The sequence below is a fragment of the Phycodurus eques genome, chromosome 18 (genome assembly GCF_024500275.1).
Source record: "Phycodurus eques isolate BA_2022a chromosome 18, UOR_Pequ_1.1, whole genome shotgun sequence".
Lineage (NCBI taxonomy): Eukaryota > Metazoa > Chordata > Actinopteri > Syngnathiformes > Syngnathidae > Phycodurus > Phycodurus eques.
In genome coordinates, this window is record NC_084542.1 from 2,425,777 (window position 1) to 2,446,339 (window position 20,563).

General features: G+C 42.0%; 1 protein-coding gene across 1 annotated transcript in view; it reads left to right on the forward strand.

Moving 5' to 3' along the window:
- Positions 1 to 405: 405 nt before the first annotated feature.
- Positions 406 to 20,563, forward strand: part of hsf2 (heat shock transcription factor 2) — a 47,628-nt gene continuing 27,470 nt past the window's right edge. The window contains exons 1-5 of the mRNA XM_061704228.1: positions 406 to 583; positions 908 to 1,016; positions 8,594 to 8,721; positions 12,634 to 12,758; positions 13,899 to 13,974. Coding sequence (XP_061560212.1) covers positions 491 to 583; positions 908 to 1,016; positions 8,594 to 8,721; positions 12,634 to 12,758; positions 13,899 to 13,974 — 531 coding nt within the window. The 5' untranslated portion in view covers positions 406 to 490. The remainder of the gene's footprint in view (positions 584 to 907; positions 1,017 to 8,593; positions 8,722 to 12,633; positions 12,759 to 13,898; positions 13,975 to 20,563) is intronic.

The window sequence follows — 20,563 nt, forward strand, 5'->3', positions numbered from 1 at the left end:
GATTTTAGCAAAGGGCGGCAACATAAGAAAGAGTGAAAAATTTAAGGGGGTCTGGATACTTCCGTACCCACTGTATTTGCCACCCACCCATAACTATCTATTTGGGCTTTGCCATTCTCCCAACATGGCTGAAGAACCTTCACAGTTGGAAGCTGTTTATGTTTGTGATGCTGCAATTTTGCCCAGTAGTTCAACATAAGCTCTATAAATCTAAATTATAGCAGGTGTCACTCATTTAAAAACAAAAAATAATAAAATAAAATAAACAGCAAGTCTAGAACGGTACAGTCGCCATCTCGTGGTTTGTATGCATGGGTGGAGTCCCACGTGAGCGTCCTTACGTAAAACTCCTTTTGACCAATCAGCCCCTAAGCTGGAAACGGAAGTTGTATGAGCGTTGTTCACAAAACGGTAAACATTCGCATATTCCAAGCCTTCAAGAAAGAGCGTAAATAGCGGATACTTCGTAAAAGTCCTTCAAGGTTTTGACATGAAACACAACTCAAACGTCCCCGGTTTCCTCACCAAGCTGTGGACGCTGGTCGAGGATGCAGACACCAATGAACTTATTTGTTGGAGTCAGGTAAATGCTGCAACTGTGTGCAATTAGCCTGCTTGTTAGAAAAGCTAACACAAAACAGGTGGCCAGTGAAGGGGATTAACCTCGCGATCACGTAGCACATGGCTCGTCTTGTTGCCTTGATTTTAATATTAACGTGAAATTGAAACGTACTGCATGTTTTTTTGACTAGCTAAAACTGGACACGACAGTAGCTAACAATGAATTGCGTGCGAGGTAGCTCAGTCAACAGTCACTTCAGTTTTAGCTAATAGACAACATAAAATATACTGTATATGCAGCAGTTTCATGATGCGGAAATGTAACTGTGTTGGTTGTTTTTTTAAGGAGGGTAATAGCTTCCTGGTCCTGGATGAGCAGCGGTTTGCCAAGGAGATGCTCCCAAAGTTCTTCAAGCACAACAACATGGCCAGCTTCATCAGGCAGCTCAATATGTGTAAGATAATTACGTTTTCTTGTGACGCAAGTGTTAACAGTGTTTGCGTAAATGTAGTGTTCTAGTGCTTTTATTTAATTTGGCTGAGTTAGCAACCAAAGACGGTGGGAGAATTCTGACAATACTGTAGTCAAGGTACTGCTAAATAACTGTTACAAAATTTCGAAGCATGTAAAAGGGTGGGGGGAACTTTAAATACATTCTACTACGGAAGCGGATTGCTGCCACACCAGAAAAAAAGTTCAGTATCACGTTATAACATAATAAATTTCAGGTTTTAACATGATACATTTCATGGTTTAACGTGATAGGTTATCACGTTAAAATGTGATAAATTTGACTTCCACATTCAACCAAACAAAACAAAAAAAAGCAATTTCTTCCAGTTCAGGTCACCGGCAGAGCCCTTTTAAAGGTATGTGTGTCTTCTTTTAAGTCTTTCTAAACGCTTGGCCTTAATTTTAAATAAAATAAATAAATAAATAATTTATTTATTTTATTCATTTTCACAGTATTAAAGAAGGGCAGTGTAGTTACGTAGCTCGCGACACAAAAAAGGCTTGCCTTCATAGGGCTCTGCCAGTGGCCTGAAGCGGAAGGAATTGTTTTGTTTAACCGAATGCAAAAGTAAAGCTTATTATGTTATAACTTGATAACTTATCGTGTTAAAAAGTGAAATTTTTCACGTTACAATGTAAAACATATCATGTTAAAAGGTAAAACAATGTAAAACATATCATGTTAAAAGGTGAAATTGATCACACTTTAACATGAAGTTTATCACATTAAAACCTGAACTTCGTCATATTATAATTTGATATTGAACTTCTCACATTGTAGTGTGAAATTTCTCACATTTATAACATGAACTTTATCACGTTATAATGTCATACTGAACTTTTTTTTCCTGGTGTGGCAGCAATTAGCTTCCGCATGTAATAATTGGAAAATATAATAAAAGGTTTATAGCCGGTTTCTTCAATGTTATATAAAGTGCTGTGAAAAAGTATTGGCCCCCGTCACAAATGTATTATATTTTTGCGAAATGTCCCCACTTTAATGTTTAAGGTAGTCAAACAAATGTAAATATTAGACAAATATAACCCAAGTGAACTTAAAATGCTGTTTTTAAATTGTGATTTTATTTATTAAGGGGGGAAATAACTATTCAAAGTTACCTGGCCTTATGTGAAAATGTAATTACCCCCCTTGTTAAATCATGAATGAATTGTGGCAAATTAAAATATTTTGTCAATTTTCACTGATCACACCCAAGCCTGATTACCACCAGACCTGTTCAATCAAAAAAACACTTAAACAGAATCTGTCCCGACAAAATCAAGTCGGACAAAAGATCTAAAAAAGCTGCAACAAAATAACATGATCCAAAGAAATTCCAGAACAGTTGAGAAATAAAGTAATTGACAGCTATCAGTCTGGAAAGGGTTGCAAAAGCCATTTCTAAAGCTTTAGGATTCCAGCGAACCATAGGGAGAGCCATTATCCTCACATGGACAAAACATGCAACAGTATTGAACCTTCCCAGGAGTGGCCGACCTACAAAGATTTACCCCAAGAGAACAGCACTGACTCATCCACGAGGTCACAAAGGAACTCAGGACAACTTCTAAAGAATCACAGGCCTCCCTTGCCCCAGTTAAGGTCAGTATTCATGACACAACAATAAGGAAGAGACTGGGCATGAATGGCATCCATGGCAGAGTTCCAAGGCCAAAACCGCTGCTGACCAAAAACAACATAAAAGCTCATCTTACTTTTGCAAAAAACACACCTTAATGATTCCCAAGACCTTTGGGAGAATATTATATGGACTGACAAGATGAAAGTTGAATTTTCTGGAAGGTGTGTGGCTCGTTACATCTGGCATAAATGTAGCACAGCATTTCAGAAAAAGAACATCATACCAACATCAAACATGGTGGTGGTCTTGTTCTGCTTGGCTCCTTCAGGACCTGGACAACTTGCTGTGATTGATGGTACTATGGTTACTGCTCTTTAACAGAAAATCCTGAAGGAGAATGTTCAGGCATCAGTTTGTGACTTGAGGCTGAAGCGCACTTGGGTTCTGCAGCAGGATCACGATCCAAAACACACCACAAGTCAACTTTTGAATGGCTTAAAAAAACAAAATTAAGGTTTTGGAGTGGCTTAATCAAAGTCCAGCCTTGAATTTTATTGAAATGCAGTGGCATGACCTTCAAAAGTTCGTTCATGCTTAAAAACACTCAATTCCAACAATTCTGCAAGGAAGAGGGGGCCAAAATATCTTTACAGAGATGAGAAAGACTCATTGCTTGATTTCAGTTGTTGCTGCTGAGGATGGCCTAAACCGTTAATAGGTTTAAGGGGCCATTACTTTTCCCACACAGGGCCAGGTAACTTTGAATCTTTTTTTTTTTTTTTTTTTTTTTTTTTCCCCCTCCTTCTCCCCCCTTAAATGAAATCCCCATTTAAAAACAGAATTTTAAGTTCACTTGGGTTATATTTGTCTGATATTTACATTTGTTTGATGATCTTAAACATTAAATTGGGGAAAATATGGGGAAAAAATATAAGCATTTGAGAAGGGGACCAATACTTTTTCATGACACTGTAGGTTAAAAAATAAGTAAACTGCTATATAAAAAATTAACTGGATATTTACCCTTAACACTGAGATGTGATGGATTCTAAAATGGTTTACTGAAGGCAAATTGCCTCGCATGAAGACTACATGCATCGTGCTATTTGTCTTGTCAAGTGTAAAGAAGTTACCATGTCAAAATTACAGGTTCTGGTCATACAGTTAGAACATCATGAAAAAGTTGATTTATCTCAGTAATTCCATTCAAAATGTGAAACTTGTATAATGTATACATTCATTTCACACAGACTGACATATTTCAAGTGTTTATTTATTTTGTTGATGATGATAACTGACAACTAATGAAAACCTGAAATTGAGTATCTCAGAAAATTAGAATATTTTGGAGAGGTGAAATATAAAAGACACCTGGTGCCACACTCTAATCAGCTACTTAACTCGAAACACCTGCAAAGGCCTTTAAATGGTCTGTCTGGTTCTGTCGACTACGCAGTCATCGGGAAGACTGGTGACCTGACAGCTGTCCAAAAGACGATCATTAAAACCTTGCACAAGGAGGGCAAAACACAAAAGGTCATTGCTAAAGAGGCTGGCTATTCACAGAGCTCTATGTCCAAGCACATTAATAGAGAGGTGAAGGGAAGGAAAAGATGTTATGGAAAAAAGTGTACAGGCAATTGGGATAACCGCATCCTGGAGAGGATTGTGAAACCAAAACCCATTCAAAAATGTGTGTGTGTGGGGGGGGGGGGGTCACAAAGAGTGGACTGTAGTTGGATTCAGTGCTTCAAGAACCACCACGCACAGACGTATGCAAGACATGGGTTTCAGCTGTTGCATTCCTTGTGTCAAGCCACTCTTGAACAAGCGTCTTGCCTGGGCTAAAGACAAAAAGGACTGGCCTGCTACAGAGTGGCCCAAAGTTATGTTCTCTAACGAAAGTAAATTTTGCATGTCCTTTGGATATCAAGGTCCCAGAATCTGGAAGAAGAGAGGAGAGGCACAGAATCCACGTTGCTTGAGGTCGAGTGTAAAGTTTCCACAGTCAGTGATGGTTTGGGGTGCCATGACATGTGCCGGTGTTGGTCCGCTGTGTTTCCTTACAGTGGGAAAGTATTCAGACCCCCTTAAATTTTTCAATCTTTGTTATATTGCAGCCATTTGCTAAAATAATTTAAGTTCATTTTTTTGTACACACAGCACCCCATATTGACAGAAAAACCCAGAATTGTTGAAATTTTTGTGCAACCCCAATTCCAATGAAGTTGGGACCTTGTGTTAAACATAAATAACAGAATACAATGATTTGCAAATCATGTTCGACCTATATTTAATTGAATACACTACAAAGACAAGATATTTAATGTTCAAATTGATACATTTGATTGTTTTTAGCTAATAATCATTAACTTAGAATCTTATGGCTGCAACACGTTCCAAAAAAGCTGGGACAGGGTCATGTTTACCTTTTCTTTTAACAACTTTCAATAAACGTTTGGGAACTGAGGACACTAATTATTAAAGCTTTGTAGGTGGAATTCTTTCCCATTCTTGCTTGATGTACAGCTTCAGCTGTTCAACAGTCCGGGGTCTCCGTTGTCGTATTTTACACTTCATAATGCACCACACGTTTTCAATGGGAGACAGTGGACTGCAGGCAGGCCAGCCTAGTACCTGCACTCTTTTTCTACAAAGCCACGCTGTTGTAACGTGCAGAATGTGGTTTGGCATTGTCTTGCTGAAATAAGCAGGGGCGTCCATGAAAAAGACGTTGCTTGGATGGCAGCATATGTTTCTCCAAAACCTGTATGTACCTTTCAGGATTAATGGTGCCATGTGTAAGTTACTCATGCCATTGGCACTGACACCCCCATACCATCACAAATGCTGGCTTTCGAACTTTGTCTCCATAACAGTCCGGATAGTTCTTTTCCTCTTTGGCCCGGAGGACACGACGTCCAAAAACAATTTGAAATGTGGACTTGTCGGACCACAGAACACTTTTCCACTTTACATCAGTCCATCCATAAGATGAGCTCGGGCCCATAGAAGCTGGCGGCGTTTCTGGGTGTTGTGGATAAATGGCTTTTGCTTTGCATAGTAGAGTTTCAGGTTGCACTTACAGATGTAGCGCCAAACAGTTTTTACTGACATTGGTTTTCTGAAGCGTTCCTGAGCCCATATGGTGATATCCTTTACACATTGATGTCGGTTATTGATGCACTGTCACCTGACGGATCGAAGGTCAGGGGCATTCAATGTTGGTTTTCGGCCTTGCCGCTTACATGTAGTGATTTCTCCAGATTATGTGAACCTTTTGATGACACTATGGACCGTAGATAATGAAATCCCTAAATTCCTTGCAATTGTACGTTGAGGAACATGTCCTTAAACTGTTCGACTACTTTCTCATGCACTTGTTCACAAAGAGGGGAACCTCGCCCCATCTTTGCTTGTGAATGACTGAGAAATTCAGGGAAGCTCCTTTTTTACACAATCATGGCACCCACCTGTTCCCAATTAGCTTGTTTGCCTGTGGGATGTTCCAAACACTTGTTTGATGAGCATTCCTCAACTTTCTCAGTCTTTTTTTGCCAGCTGTCCCAGCTTTTTTGGAATGTGTTGCAGCCATAAAATTCTAAGTTAATGATTATTTGCTAAAAACAATGAAGTTTATCAGTTTGAACATTAAATATCTTGTCTTTGTAGTGTATTCAATTAAATTTAGGTTGAACATGATTTGTAAATAATTGTATTCTGTTTTTATTTGTTTAACACAACGTCCCAAGTTCATTGGAATTGGGGTTGTAGATTTATTAAAAAAGAAAAACTGAAATATCACACAGCCATAAGCCATTCAGACCCTTTGCTGTGAGACTCATATTTAACTCGGGTGCTGTCCATTTCTTCTGATCATCCTTGAGATGGTTCTACACCTTCATTGGAGTCCAGCTGTGTTTGATTATACTGATTGGACTTGATTAGGAAAGCCACACACCTGTCTATATAAGACCTTACAGCTCACAGTGCATGTCAGAGCAAATGAGAATCATAAAGTCAAAGGAACTGTCTGAAGAGCTCAGAGACAGAATTGTGGCAAGGCACAGATCTGGCCATGATTATAAAAAAAATTCTGCTGCACTTAAGGTTCCTAAGAGCACAGTGGCCTCCATAATCCTTAAATGGAAGACGTTTGGGACGACCAGAACTCTTCCTAGAGGTGGCCGTCCAGCCAAACAGCAATCGGGGGAGAAGACCCTTGGTGAGAGAGGTAAAGAAGATCCCAAATGTCACTGTGGCTGAGCTCCAGAGATGCAGTTGGGAGAAAGTCAACCATCACTGTGAAGCCCTCCACCAGTTGGGGCTTTATGGCAGAGTTCCCTGACGGAAGCCTCTCCTTAGTGCAAGACACATGAAACCCTGCATGGAGTTTGCTAAAAAAAAAAAAACTCCTGAAGAACTCCAAAATGGTGAGAAATAAGATTATCTAGTCTGATGAGACCAAGATAGAAGATTGTGGCCTTAATCTAAGTGGTATGTGTGGTAAAAACCAGGCACTGCTCATCACCTGTCCAATACAGTCCCAGCAGTGAAGCATGGTGGTGGCAGCATCATGCTATGGGGGTGTTTTTCATCTGCAGGGAAAGGATGACTGGTTGCAATCGAAGGAAAGATGAATGCGGCCAAGTACAGGGGTATCCTGGACAAAAACCTTCTCCAGAGTGCTCAGGACCTCAGACTGGGCCGAAGGTTTACCTTCCAACAAGACAATGACCCTAAGCACACAGCTAAAATAATGGAGTTGCATCAGAACAACTCTGTCTGCCCAGCCACAGCCCTGACTTAAACCAAATTGAGCATCTCTGGAGAGACCTGAAAATGGCTGTCCACCAACGTTCACCATCCAACCTGACAGAACTGAAGAGGATCTTCGAGGAATGGCAGAGGATCCCCAAATCCAGGTGTGAAAAACTTGTTGCATCATTCCCAAAAAGACTCATGGCTGTATTAGCTCAAAAGGGTGCTTCGACGAAATACTGAGCAAAGGGCCTGAATACCTATGGTTGTGTGATATCTCAGTTTTTCTTTTTTAATAAATCTGTAAAACTTTCAACATATTTTTTTCTGTCAATATGGTACATTGAGGAAAAAAATTAACTTGAATGATTGTAGCAAATGGCTGCAATATAGCAGTGAAATATTTAAGGGAGTCTGAATACTTCACGTACCCACTGTAGGTCCAAGGTCAATGCAGCCATCTACCAGGAAGTTTTAGAGCACTTCCTGCTGCTGACCAACTTTATGGGAATGCAGATTTCAATTTCCAACACGACTTGGCACTTGCACACAGTGCCAAAGCTACCAGTACCTGGTTTAAGCACCTTGGTATCCTTGTTCTTGATTGGCCAGCAAACTCTCCTGACCTCACCCCCATAGAAAATCTATGGGGTAATGTGAAGAGGTGTGATACGCCAGACCTAACAATGCAGAACAGCTGAAGGCCACTATCAGAGCAACCTGGGGTCTCATAACACCTGAGCAGTGCCACAGACTGATCGACTCCATGCCACGCCGCATTGCTGCAGTAATTCAGGCAAAAGGAGCCCAAACTAAGTATTGAGTGTCGTGCATGCTCATACTTTTCATGTTGATACTTTTCAGTTGGCCAACATTTCGAGAAATCTTTTTTTGTACCTGTCTTAAGTAATAATAAAATTTTCTGAGATACTGAACTTGGGATTTTCATTAGTTGTCAGTTATAATCATTAAAATTAAAAGAAATAAACATTTGAAATACATCAGTCTGTGTGTAATGAATGAATGAATATAATATACAAGTTTCAGTTTTTGAATGGAATTACTGAAATCAACTTTTTCATAATATTCTAATTATATGACCAGCACATGTAAAATGGTAAAAACAATGAAAGTACTCACCCTTAAGGATTGCTGTACATTCTAATTAATTCAGATGGATTTCGTAAAGTGATGCACCTCGACCAAGGCATTGTCAAGCAAGAGCGAGATGGTCCTGTAGAATTTCAGCACCCTTACTTCAAACATGGACAGGATGACCTACTAGAGAACATCAAGAGAAAGGTAAAATCTCTCGATATTAAAATGTTATTCTATTTATCATCTACAGTAATCCCTCACTATATTCCGGTTCATTTATTGAGGATATAGTGCAGGGGTGTCAAACTAATTTTTGTCACGGGTCACATCGTAGTTATGACTTCCCTCGGAGGGCCGCTACGACTGTGAACCCATATAAATGAAAGATTACCACATATATTCTAATTACATACAGTATACACAACACATTGGTGAATAACCAGTTTTGAAATCAGAAGCCTTTAAAAACATTTTTTTTCAACTATGACATTTCTTTTCAAAGGGGGATTGGTAACAAAAAAGTGCTTGGAAATATCTCAATGGGATTACACCAGAACACAATGAGCAATTTTGATTTGCTTTCGCGGGCCACATAAAATGATGTGGCGGGCCAGATCTGGCCCCCGGGCCACCAGTTTGACACCTGTGATATAGTGCAACGCTCCTGTTTTTTTTGTTTTGTTTTTTTTTGTCTTGTCTTTGTCAGTGTAGTGCAATTACTCATCTTCACATCTCTGATAGCTAGCTTTGTAGGCTAATTGATTTAAGCACTGACTCACAGAAGGTCAATTGCAGGGATCTTGTTTGACGTGCGTCTCAGATGCACAAGAATTAGCAGGGATGCATAAAGTAAGATCAATCTGCATCTTCGGATGCATGGCTTTGTACTCTGGCGTGGTCCTGGAAATGTTGGACGAAGCAGGACTCTATAGAGTGCGACGAATTTGGTTGCATATGCGCCCAAATTTGGTGCGGCAAAAACAAAATCATAACAAAAAACTAATTTCAGTAAGGAAAAAAACATTTACGCGACTTGGTTTAGAGACCACGATGAAACCCATCGTGTGTCTGCTTTCATCAGAGATGGTGACGAGCGGGGACCCTCCGTCTGATTGGCTGTGTGCCTCTGCTTGCATGCGCGTGTGCGCACATGGTTTAAAATGCGGACGCTAGTGTACATGATGCTAAGTTTTCTGACGGCAAGCCGGCAGCTGCAGTTACAGAAACTTGAGCGGCATAAATGGAATTAGTTCCTCCTCCGTACCGCTTATCCTCACTAGAGTCACAGGTGTGCTGGAGCCCATCCCAGCTGACTCTGAACGAGAAGCGGCGTACACTCTGAACTGGTCGCCAGCCTGTCGCAGGGTACATATAAACAAACAACCATTCACACTCACATTCACACCGACGCACAATTTAGGAGTTTTCAATTAACCTAGGAATGCAGCCCTTTGGGGGGCACAAGTCAATGCAAACTGTAGGCCGGTCCCAAGCCCGGATAAATGCAGAGAGTTGCGTCAGGAAGGGCATCCGGCTTAAAACTAATATGAGCGTTCATCCAAAGAATTCCATACCGGATCGGTCGTGGCCCGGGTTAACAATGTCCACTACCGGCGGCGTGTAGTATTACTGTATCTCTATTCCATGATGATAAGTTGCAGAGACTCATTGTTTCTATGACATGTGCATCCTGGGATTCACATCGTCTCAAGTGTAAAACGATCTATGCAATTGAGCTAATGTTCTTAGCAGTTAAAGAAACCTTACTGAGTACCTTGTACGTTTAAAAGACAAGCCACAGTCAGAGTTGTATGAATTAAATCCACAAATATCAACCTAAGGCTGACAAATAGTTAATGCACGCACACAGCAAATTTAAAAACACAAATTTAACACCCTCAGAGTTTAAATCAACCCTTGCCTAGAGTTTATATGGCAACCACTGGTTAAGAGTTAAGTCAAAACTTATGAAATAGTTAACATTATTATCACTGTGACAGTGTTACTAAACAACTCCAATCGTGTAAAATATTGACACCTTATTGGAGTCAACATTATTAACACTATGAAAGTGTTACTTAGCAACACAGAATTTGTGTAAGTGTATACAGTGTATGCATACAGTGTGTATGTAGGTGAATGCAATATGTATAATATAACAGAAATAATAATATTCCTGGGACAAGGAACATTTGCACAGCCGGTAAGTCACCAGGAAACAGTGATGCAGCAAACATGACCGGAAGGTCATTATTCATCATACAACACAGTCTCATGGTTTCACTAAAGGAAAACGCCCACTAAACACACCCTTGTTACACACCCTTAATGTGGGCAGAAACAAACAAACAAACAAAACATCCTTTAGCTACAACTCTGGGTTGTTGTTTTTTTCCGTTATGTAAATACAGTCCCCTCCAAAAGTATTGGAACGGTGAGGTCAATTCCTTTGTTTTTGTTCTGAAGACATTTGGGTTTCAGATCAAAAGATGAATGAGACAAAAGTTCAGAATTTCAGATTTTATTTCATCGTATTTACATCTAGATGTTTTAAACAACTCAGGAGAGAGCACCTTTAGTTTTGAAGCCACCTACTTTCAAGTGAGCAAAAGCAAAAATTAACTTAAAGTGAGTAACATTTAATATTTGGTGGCATAAACCCTTATTTGCAATAACTACATCAAGCCTCTGACTCATTGACATCACCAGACTGTTGCACTCTTCATTTGAAATGCTTTTCCAGGCCTTTACCGCAGTCACTTTTAGTTTGTTGGTTTGTGGGATGTTTCTCCCTTCAGTCTACTCTTCAGGAGGTAAAATGCATGCTCTACTGGGTTAAAGTCCGGTGATTGACTTGGCCAGTATAAGTATTTTCTGTAAATTGCCAGACAAAATGTTTTTGTAGACTTCAGAATTGATTTTGCTGCTACCATCATCAGTTAAATCATCAATAAAGATTAGTGAGCCTGTTCCAGAAGCAGCCGTGGATGCCCAAGCCATGACATTACCTCCACCACGCTTCACAGATGAGCGTGTGTGTTTTGGATCATAAGCAGATCCTTTCTTTCTCCATACTTTGGCCTTTCCATTACTTTGGTAGAGGTTAATGTTGGTCTCATCAGTCTGTAAAACTTTGTTCCAAAATGTTTGTGGCTCATATCTGTACTACTTTGCAAAATCCAATCTGGCCTTCCGATTCTTTTTGCTGATGAGTGGTTTGCATCTTGTGGTATGGCCTGTATATTTCTTCTCTCAAAGTCTTCTTCGAACAGTGGCTTGTGATACCTTCACCCCTACCCTGTGGAGGTTGGCAGTGATATCACTGACTGTTGTCTTTGGGTGTTTCTTCACAGCTCTTACAATGTTTTCTGTCATCATCATGTTGTTGATACCCTTGTTCGATGTATGTTGCTCAGTACACCAGTAGTTTCTTTCTTTTTCAGGACATTCCAAATTGTTGTACTGGCTATGCCCAATGTTTGTGCAATAACTGTAATCGATTTTCCCTCTTCTCTCAGCTTCAAAATAGTTTGCTTTTCTCCCACAGACAGCTTTCTGGTCTTTGTTAGTTTAACAGCAAATGCGGTTTTCACAGGTGAAAGCCAAAAACAAGCACTAATGTTTAATCAATCAATCTAAAACACCTGAGGTACTAGAAACACCCATCAGTCACATGTTACAATACTTTTGCTCACTCGAAAAGTGGGTGGGTTCAAACAAAAGGTGCTCAGTCTTGTGTTTAACACAAGTAGATTTAAATACCATGAAATTAAAGCTGGAATTCTGAACTTGTCTCATTTATCTTTTGATCTGAAACCCAAATGTCTTCAGTGTACAACAAAAACAAAGGAATTGACCTGGCGGTTCCAATACTTTTGGAAGGGACTTATGTTATTTTCATAACACTTCACTTCTTGTGCTTTCAAAATAATGACTTCTGAAAAGAAGAGTTTAACATCAGAGGCACTTGACAGTACCTTTTTTCATCGACTTCTTGTCCGTGACCCACCAAAGGGGTCTAAGGAATGAGAAGCACTGCAAGCAAGTCACCTAAATATTTTATTCTTTTTTTTTTGTTTTTGTTTTTTTTGTGGGCGGTCAAATTTTGATGCGCAGGTCTCAAGCACTCGTCCTGAGGAAAATAAGATTCGACAAGAAGACCTGTCCAAGATCTTGGCGAGCGTTCAGAGTGTTCACAGCAAGCAGGAAAACATCGAGGTCAGGCTAGCAACACTGAAGAGGTCAGTGCAGACTCGAGGAAATTGGGTTTTTGCAACCCTTTTGCTATCCTGTACTACTAGCTTCGTGTGGTAAAAATGTACATGAAAAAGGTTGCTTTTTTCCATTTGTAAATACAGTCCCCTCCAAAAGTATTGGAACGGCGAGGCCAATTCCAACTGTTATGAATCATCATACATCAATGCTGTGTTTTTTCTTTGGCTTGAATCCCTTAATCAGCTTCAGCCCAGATAATTTTTGTTTGGGGGGGGGGGGGGGGAGGATTTTAACCATTTATATGCCTGGTTACCTATTTGAATTATTTTTGTCTTACATAAATTTTGAAAAATAAAAATAAATAGTATTATAAATGTCGCAGTCAAATCAATATTGTTGCAAATCTTTGCCATATCAAAGACTCACCACCAAAAGCCTCATTACCCATTTATTACACTGACTGTAATTAACTTTCTGTGGTATTTCTGTCAAACTTAATAATAAAACAGGCCTTTAAGGGGTTAAAATCCTAGAATCATAGTCAGTATTTTGTAGTTAGTTTATGGAGGGGGGAAAAAGTAGTTGGATATAACAGCCATGCTTTTTTTTTTTTTTTACCTGTAAGGTGTCCAGTGATTGCAAAATGCACCAGTAAAGTATAAAAGACATGTAAAAGACACTGGATTTAAAATTTAAACAATCACTAAAAGTAGTTTTTTTTTTTTTTTTTTTTTTTTTGCAAAATTTCATGACACCAGCTGTAACATAGCCAAAATGATTACCAAATTAAAACGGAGAAAAATATAGAAATATGCCTGAGGAGGAGGTATGGTGAAAACAGCAGAGGTTTGACACAATCATTTAAAAAGTCATTGTAGGTTTGCTGATTGCTATATTTAATATGCGCTTCAGAAGAAAAAGGGTAATCTAAAATAAGATAGTGTTCATGCTTGATAGTTTTTCTCCTTTTAAATGGTAGCCTAGCTTTCATGTTTGTAATAACAGGTTGTTTGCAACTTGCTGTTCTCCTGAATACTAGAGTGCCTCAGTAATATGAGAAGTTCTTGAGTCCCCCACAAAGTACATTCAGCTAAGAACATTACATTAAGTACATTGAATCAAGTACTTTATTTTATAAATGAACCCTAACTAATTATATTGTTTAGGGAGAATGAAGCTCTGTGGACCGAGATCTCTGATTTGAGACAGAAGCATGCCCACCAGCAACAACTTATTAAAAAGGTAAGTTTGAGTCTCTACTTTTACTGTGTGATGACAGGGTTTGTGCTGCCTGTTCGTCACCTAGCTAAAGGCTAATTCAAACAGGATGTGCCGAAGCGAATATTGCCCATGTTTGTGCCTGTGTCAAAAAGCCCTTACTGATAAGCTAATGGAGCGCGCTTATTTTGCCTTGTGTGAACGGTGTTAATGGTTTAGTTTTTTACCCCTGCTTCGTAAAATGCTTCCGCCGTCCACCCGCTGCTGGCTATAAGGAGTCAGGCTCACAGGCGTTCCAAGCTGCGGGGAGCAGCGCATCAGGGAAGACAAGACCTGATGCCGCTTGGCGCTCCATTGAGGCATTCATATTACCGTGACGTATGTTTGAAATGTTGATGGTCACTGTGTGCTGCAATTCACATTAGTGTTCTCACAGCTAGCTAGCTGCCTTCTTCGTCAACGCACGAGCCTCTAATCCCACTTTGGTTGTCATGCCGAGCAGCAGCGGGACTGGCTCGAAGCAGGCCCGTAGCTAGTCATTTGGGGGCCCCAAGGCAAACATAGGCAATTTAGACCACTTTGTCTTGCGTTTGAAATCTGTTGCAATTATCTGACAGCTAAAGTTAGCCGACTAATATTTACCACCAAAGCGTTAGAATATTCATGTTTATCTTCAACTAAAAAGTTAGAAATTGAGAAAATTCTACATAACGTCCATAAGATCTTTCTTGAGGATGATCAAATATCCATCCATTGATCTTCTACCGCTTATCCGAGGTCGGGTCGCGGGGGCAGTAGCTTTACCAGGGACGCCCAGACTTCCCTTTCCCCAGCCACTTCATCCAGCTCTTCCGGGGGGATCCCGAGGCATTCCCAGGCCAGCCGAAGGATGTAGTCTCTTCAGCGTTTCCTGGGTCGTCCCCGGGGTCTCCTCCCGGTGGGACGTGCCCGGAACACCTCACCAGGGAGGCGTCCGGGAGGCATCCGAATCAGATGCCCCAGCCACCTCATCTGGCTCCTCTCGATGTGAAGGAGCAACGGCTCTACTCTGAGATCCTCCCGGATAACCGAGCTTCTCACCCTATCTCTTAAGGGAGAGCCCGGACACCCTGCGGAGGAAACTCATTTCGGCCGCTCGTATCCGGGATCTCGTTCTTTCTGTCACGACCCACAGCTCGTGACCATAGGTGAGGGTAGGAACGTAGATCGACCGGTAAATCGAGAGCTTTGCCTTTCGGCTTAGCCTTCTTTACCACAACGGACCGATACAAAGTCCGCATCACTGCAGACGCTGTCGATCTCCCGTTCCATTCTTCCTTCAATCGTGAACAAGACCACAAGATACTTGAACTCCCTCCACTTGGGGCAGGATCTCATCCCCGACCTGGAGAGGGCACCCCACCCTTTTCCGACTGAGGACCATGGTCTCAGATTTGGAGGTGCTGATTCTCATCCCAGCCGCTTCACACTCTGCTGCGAACTGCTCCAATGAGAGTTGGAGGTCACGGCTTGATGAAGCCAACAGAACCACATCATCTGCAAAAAGCAGAGATGCAATACTGAGGCCACCAAACCGGACCCCTCTACGCCTCGGCTGCGCTTAGAAATTCTGTCCGTAAAAGTTATCAACAGAATCGGTGACAAAGGGCAGCCTTGGCGGAGTCCAACCCTCACCGGAAATGAGTCCGACTTACTGCCGGATATGCGGACCAAACTCTGACTCCGGTCGTACAGGGACCGAACAGCCCGTATCAGGGGGTTCGGTACCCCATACTCCCGAAGCACCCCCCACAGGACCAGCCGAGGGACACTGTCGAACGCCTTCTCCAAGTCACAAAACACATGTAGACTGGTTGGGCGAACTCCCATGCACCCTCTAGGACCCTGCCAAGGGTGTGGAGCTGGTCCACTGTTCCACGGCCAGGACGAAAACCACACTGCTGCTCCTGAATCTGGGATTCAACTTCCCGATGGACCCTCCTCTCCAGCACCCCTGAATAGACCTCACCAGGGAGGCTGAGGAGTGTGATCCCCCTGTAGTTGGAACACCTTTTCCGGTCCCCCTTCTTAAAAAGGGGGACCACCACCCCAATCTGCCAATCCAGAGGCACTGTCCCCAATGTCCACGCGATGTTGCAGAGGTGTGTCAACCAGGACAGCCCTACAACATCCAGAGCCTTGAGGAACTCCGGGCGAATCTCATCCACCCCTGGGGCCTTGCCACGAGGAGCTTTTTAACCACCTCGGTGACCTCAACCCCAGAGATAGGAGAGTCCGCCTCAGAGAACCCAGACTCTGCTCCCTCATGGGAAGGCGTGTTGGTGGAATTGAAGAGCTCTTTGAAGTATTCTCCTCACCGGCTCACAACGTCCTGAGACGAGGTCAGCAGCGCCCCATCCCCACTATACACAGTGTTGATGGTGCACTGCTTTCCCCTCCTGAGATGTCGGATGGTGGACCAGAATTTCCTCGAAGCCGTCCGGAAGTCTTTCTCCATGGCCTCATCGAACTCCTCCCATGCCCGAGTTTTTGCTTCAGCGACCACCAAAGCTGCATTCCGCTTGGCCAGCCGGTACCCATCAGCTGCCTCAGGAGTCCCACAGGCTAAAAAGGCCCGATAGGACTCCTTCTACAGCTCACCATTGGTGTCCACCAACGGGTTCGGGCATTGCCGCCACGACAGGCACCGACCACCTTACGGGCACAGCTCCGGTTGGGCGCCTCAGCAATGGAGGAGTGGAACATGGTCCACTCGGACTCGATGTCCCCCGCCTACCCCGGAACATGAGCAAAGTTCTGTCGGAGGTGGGAGTTGAAACTCCTTCTGACGGGATTCCGCCAGACGTTCCCAGCAGACCCTCACAATATGTTTGGGCCTGCCACATCGGACTGGCATCTTCCCACACCATCGGAGCCAACTCACCACTAGGTGGTGATCAGTTGACAGCTCCGCCCCTCTCTTTACCAGAGTGTCCAAGACATGCTGCCGCAAGTCTGATGACACGACCACAAAGTCGATCATCGAACTGCGACCTAGGGTGTCCTTGTGCCAAGTGCACGTGTGGACACCCTTATGCTTGAACATGGTGTTTGTTATGGACAATCCATGACGAGCACAGAAGTCCAATAACAGAACACCGCTCGGGTTCTGATCGTGGGGGGGGGGGGCGTTCCTCCCAATCACGCCCTTCCAGGTCTCACTGTCATTGCCCACGTGAGCATTGAAGTCCCCCAGCAGAACGATGGAGTCCCCACCGGGGGCGCTCTCCAGCACCTCCAAAAACTCAAAAAATGGTGGGTACTCTGAACTGGATTTTGGTGCATAGGCACTTTGAAAAATCTGACAGAAAAGCAGATGCAGTTTTTAAAAAAAATAATGAAGCATCCAGAGACTATAACGCTTGCATCATATCAACTGGCTTGGAACATTGCAAGGGCCAAAAAGCCATACAATGAAGGGGAATTTATTAAAAAATACCTCGGTGACGTCGCTGCACTCCTGTCCTGAAAGCAACAAACTTAAACGAATGGTATCAGACCAACTGTCCCGCCACCCTGTTGAACAGAGAATATCGGACATTAGCATGGCTATTGAATCACAGTTGCACTCTGACCTCCAATCGTGAGTATTTTAGTGTTGCATTAGATGAGAGTTGTGACATACATGACAAACCTCAATTGGCAATATTTACATGCTCTTCAGTTCTCCAATACAGCAATTCACTGAACGAATCACTCTTCAATAGACCAGTTCACTGAACGACTCACTCAGTTCTCTTAAGTCCCTCCCCAGCCTGCACGGCGCTGCCTGACACATTGGTCATTCGCCAAAGTGAGTGACAACGCTGGCTTATTGCAAATCACATGGCAGTACGTTTAATGAAGTCCCGCCCCCGCCTGCACGCTGGCAGCTCAATTGGTCATTCGCCGAAGTTTCAGAAGTGAGTGACAGAACGCTTCAGCAGTTCCGTTTCCGCTCCCAGCCGACTCGCTTGCCTCACGGCGGTGGCCAAGCTAAAGCTAAAAGAACGAATCATTTCATAAACTGATTCAGTTTAGTTCATTCACTAAAAATATTAATTCTTCTGAACGAAACGTTTGCAACCGAAACAACACTACTTTGCGCTCGGGACCCATTTTGGATAAGTCACAGGAGTTGACGAGACCAGAAAAAACACTTTCCGCTGATTTTTGCTGTTAAGAAGTAACGGTACTTTTACTCCAATGATTATTGATTATTTGGCAATTATTATCAACTATTTTGTGCGCGAGACTACGGCTTTAACTTCCGCATTGGCGGCTGTTTGCGCCAATCCAATTTAAGTGCTAGTGACGTTTAAGTCTAGTTCACCAATCAAACGACACAAGAAAGTCACAAGACCTCACACGTCTTCTATTGGGCTTCCCAGGGCATAGGTATTGTACTAGATAAGCCTCGTTGTGCCTACATGGCGGCCATTGTTGGGAAGGTTGCCTTCACGTTACCGTGAAGGCAACGGCGCGCTACTCTTGATTCCATTTAGACGAACAAAAACAACAGCTTTCATGTATTGTAGTATTTGTCTGGCACTGTCAACCCAAACGTGGACATTTCAGCTCACTTGTAACTTTAGAAAACACCGTGCAGTAAATTTCAGTTGTGTTGTTCTAGTCTTCACTGTGATACACACACACAGCAACATTAGAATTTACACATTCACATTTTATTTTGTAATTTTTTCTTTTTTTTTTTATGTTCATGCTTTGGTTAATAAATTCAGAAGTTACTCACTATTTACTCGGTACTTAAGTAATTATTTCACTGTGTACTTTTTACTCTTAATTTTTTGGAGGACGACTTTTACTTGAGTCACATTATTGTCAAGTAACAGTACTCTTACTTGGGTACAATATTTGGCTACTCTACCCACCTCTGGAGCGGACATCCTCCATTGATATTCCTACGTTTAAGCAACATTTTTGCTCATCAGATCAGCCAGTGTCGTATTTTTTGCACTGGTCTTTTGTATTTTCGCGTTGAGGTGCTCCGGGTTGTGGTCTCATCGGAACCGCGAAGCTCACGTGACATCGGCGACAAGCGTTGATCCGCTAGTACATCTTGTATTAATTAGGAAACGCGCCTACAATTAACTAATTAGTTTACGGATGTTAATGTTAAATGTATTAAGCGACAGAGCGATGTTAGGGATTATGTCACGATACAGAATGAACTAACTTCAAATTCAGAAATGGACAATAAAAATGGAAAAATATTGTACTTGTTTTCCTGGAGGATGCATTTGGGATTAGCCTTTGAAGTTGGTAGTAATGAAAAATGAAGTGAAACAGACAATGATTTTAGTCAGTTTTTTTCCAGAATGAGAGTGTTTAAAGAGGAGGATGCTATTCATGTGCCACAGCTTGAAGCAGACGGAGATGGGTCTGGCTCAAATTGGAGGCCAGAACAAAAAAAGCAAATGAGGCAAATTTAATTTTAGTCTTAAATTTGTATATCAACATGTACTTGAGCGGTATAAATAAGTTTTTCTGCATGAGGAAATGTTTTTTGTTTGTTTTTTTGCCTTATTGTACTCTTCAGTCTTCCAGATTGCTTAATTTATGTTAAAATAAAAAAATTCTCTGCGTGGGCCCGGGGGATCCCCCAAGACCCTTCCTACAATGTATTTTTTTGGGTCACCTTTTTCATGCCTTTGGTGTTTGCATGTCTGACGCTAAATCGCAATTGCAATATTTGTTTGAAGTAAAACACAACAACAAAAACGCAATTAAGATTTATTTTTTTTCCTCATTGTTCAGCCTTACTCCTGATTGATGACTTGCTAGTTTTAATTGGGCCCACATAAAGGTCAGAGGACGAAGATCTTAAAAAATGTCTTCTGTTAAAAAAAATTGTTTCTCTTTAACCCCTTTACAAACCACATCTGCCATTTTGAAGGAAGTATATAGCAGATATACAGCAGTTAAATCGATAAATATGATGCAGAATGCGCCCTCTGTTTTTTGCATCCAGCCCCTTCAAGCGGTCTTGTGAAGTAACACAAGCCATACAGCCTGTTCATTCGACGTTGTGTGCTATTGTTTGTCCCATCTCCCCACTGCATCTCTGGAGCTCAACCACAGTGATCTTTGGGTTCTTCTTTACCTCTCTTACCAAGGCTCTTCTTCCCCAATTGCTCAGTTTGACCAGACGGCCAGCTCTAGGAAGGGTTCAGGTCGTCCCAAATGTCTTCCATTTAAGGATTATACAGGCCACTGTGCTCTTAGTGCAGCAGAATTGTTTTTTGTAACCTTGCCACAATTCTGTCTCTGAGCTCTTCAGGCAGTTACTTTTGACCTCATGATTCTCATTTGCTCTGACATGTACTGTGAGCTGTAAGGTCTTATGTAGACAGGTGTGTGGCTTTCCTAATCAAGTCATATCAGTATAATCAAACAGCTGGACTCCAATGAAGGTGTAGAACCATCTCAAGGATGATCAGAAGAAACGGACAGCACCCGCATATGAGTGTCACAGCAAAGGGTCTGGATACCTATGGCTGTGTGATATATAAGTTTTTCTTTTTTAATAAATCTGCAAAAAATTCAAAAATTCTGTTTTTTACTGTCAATATGG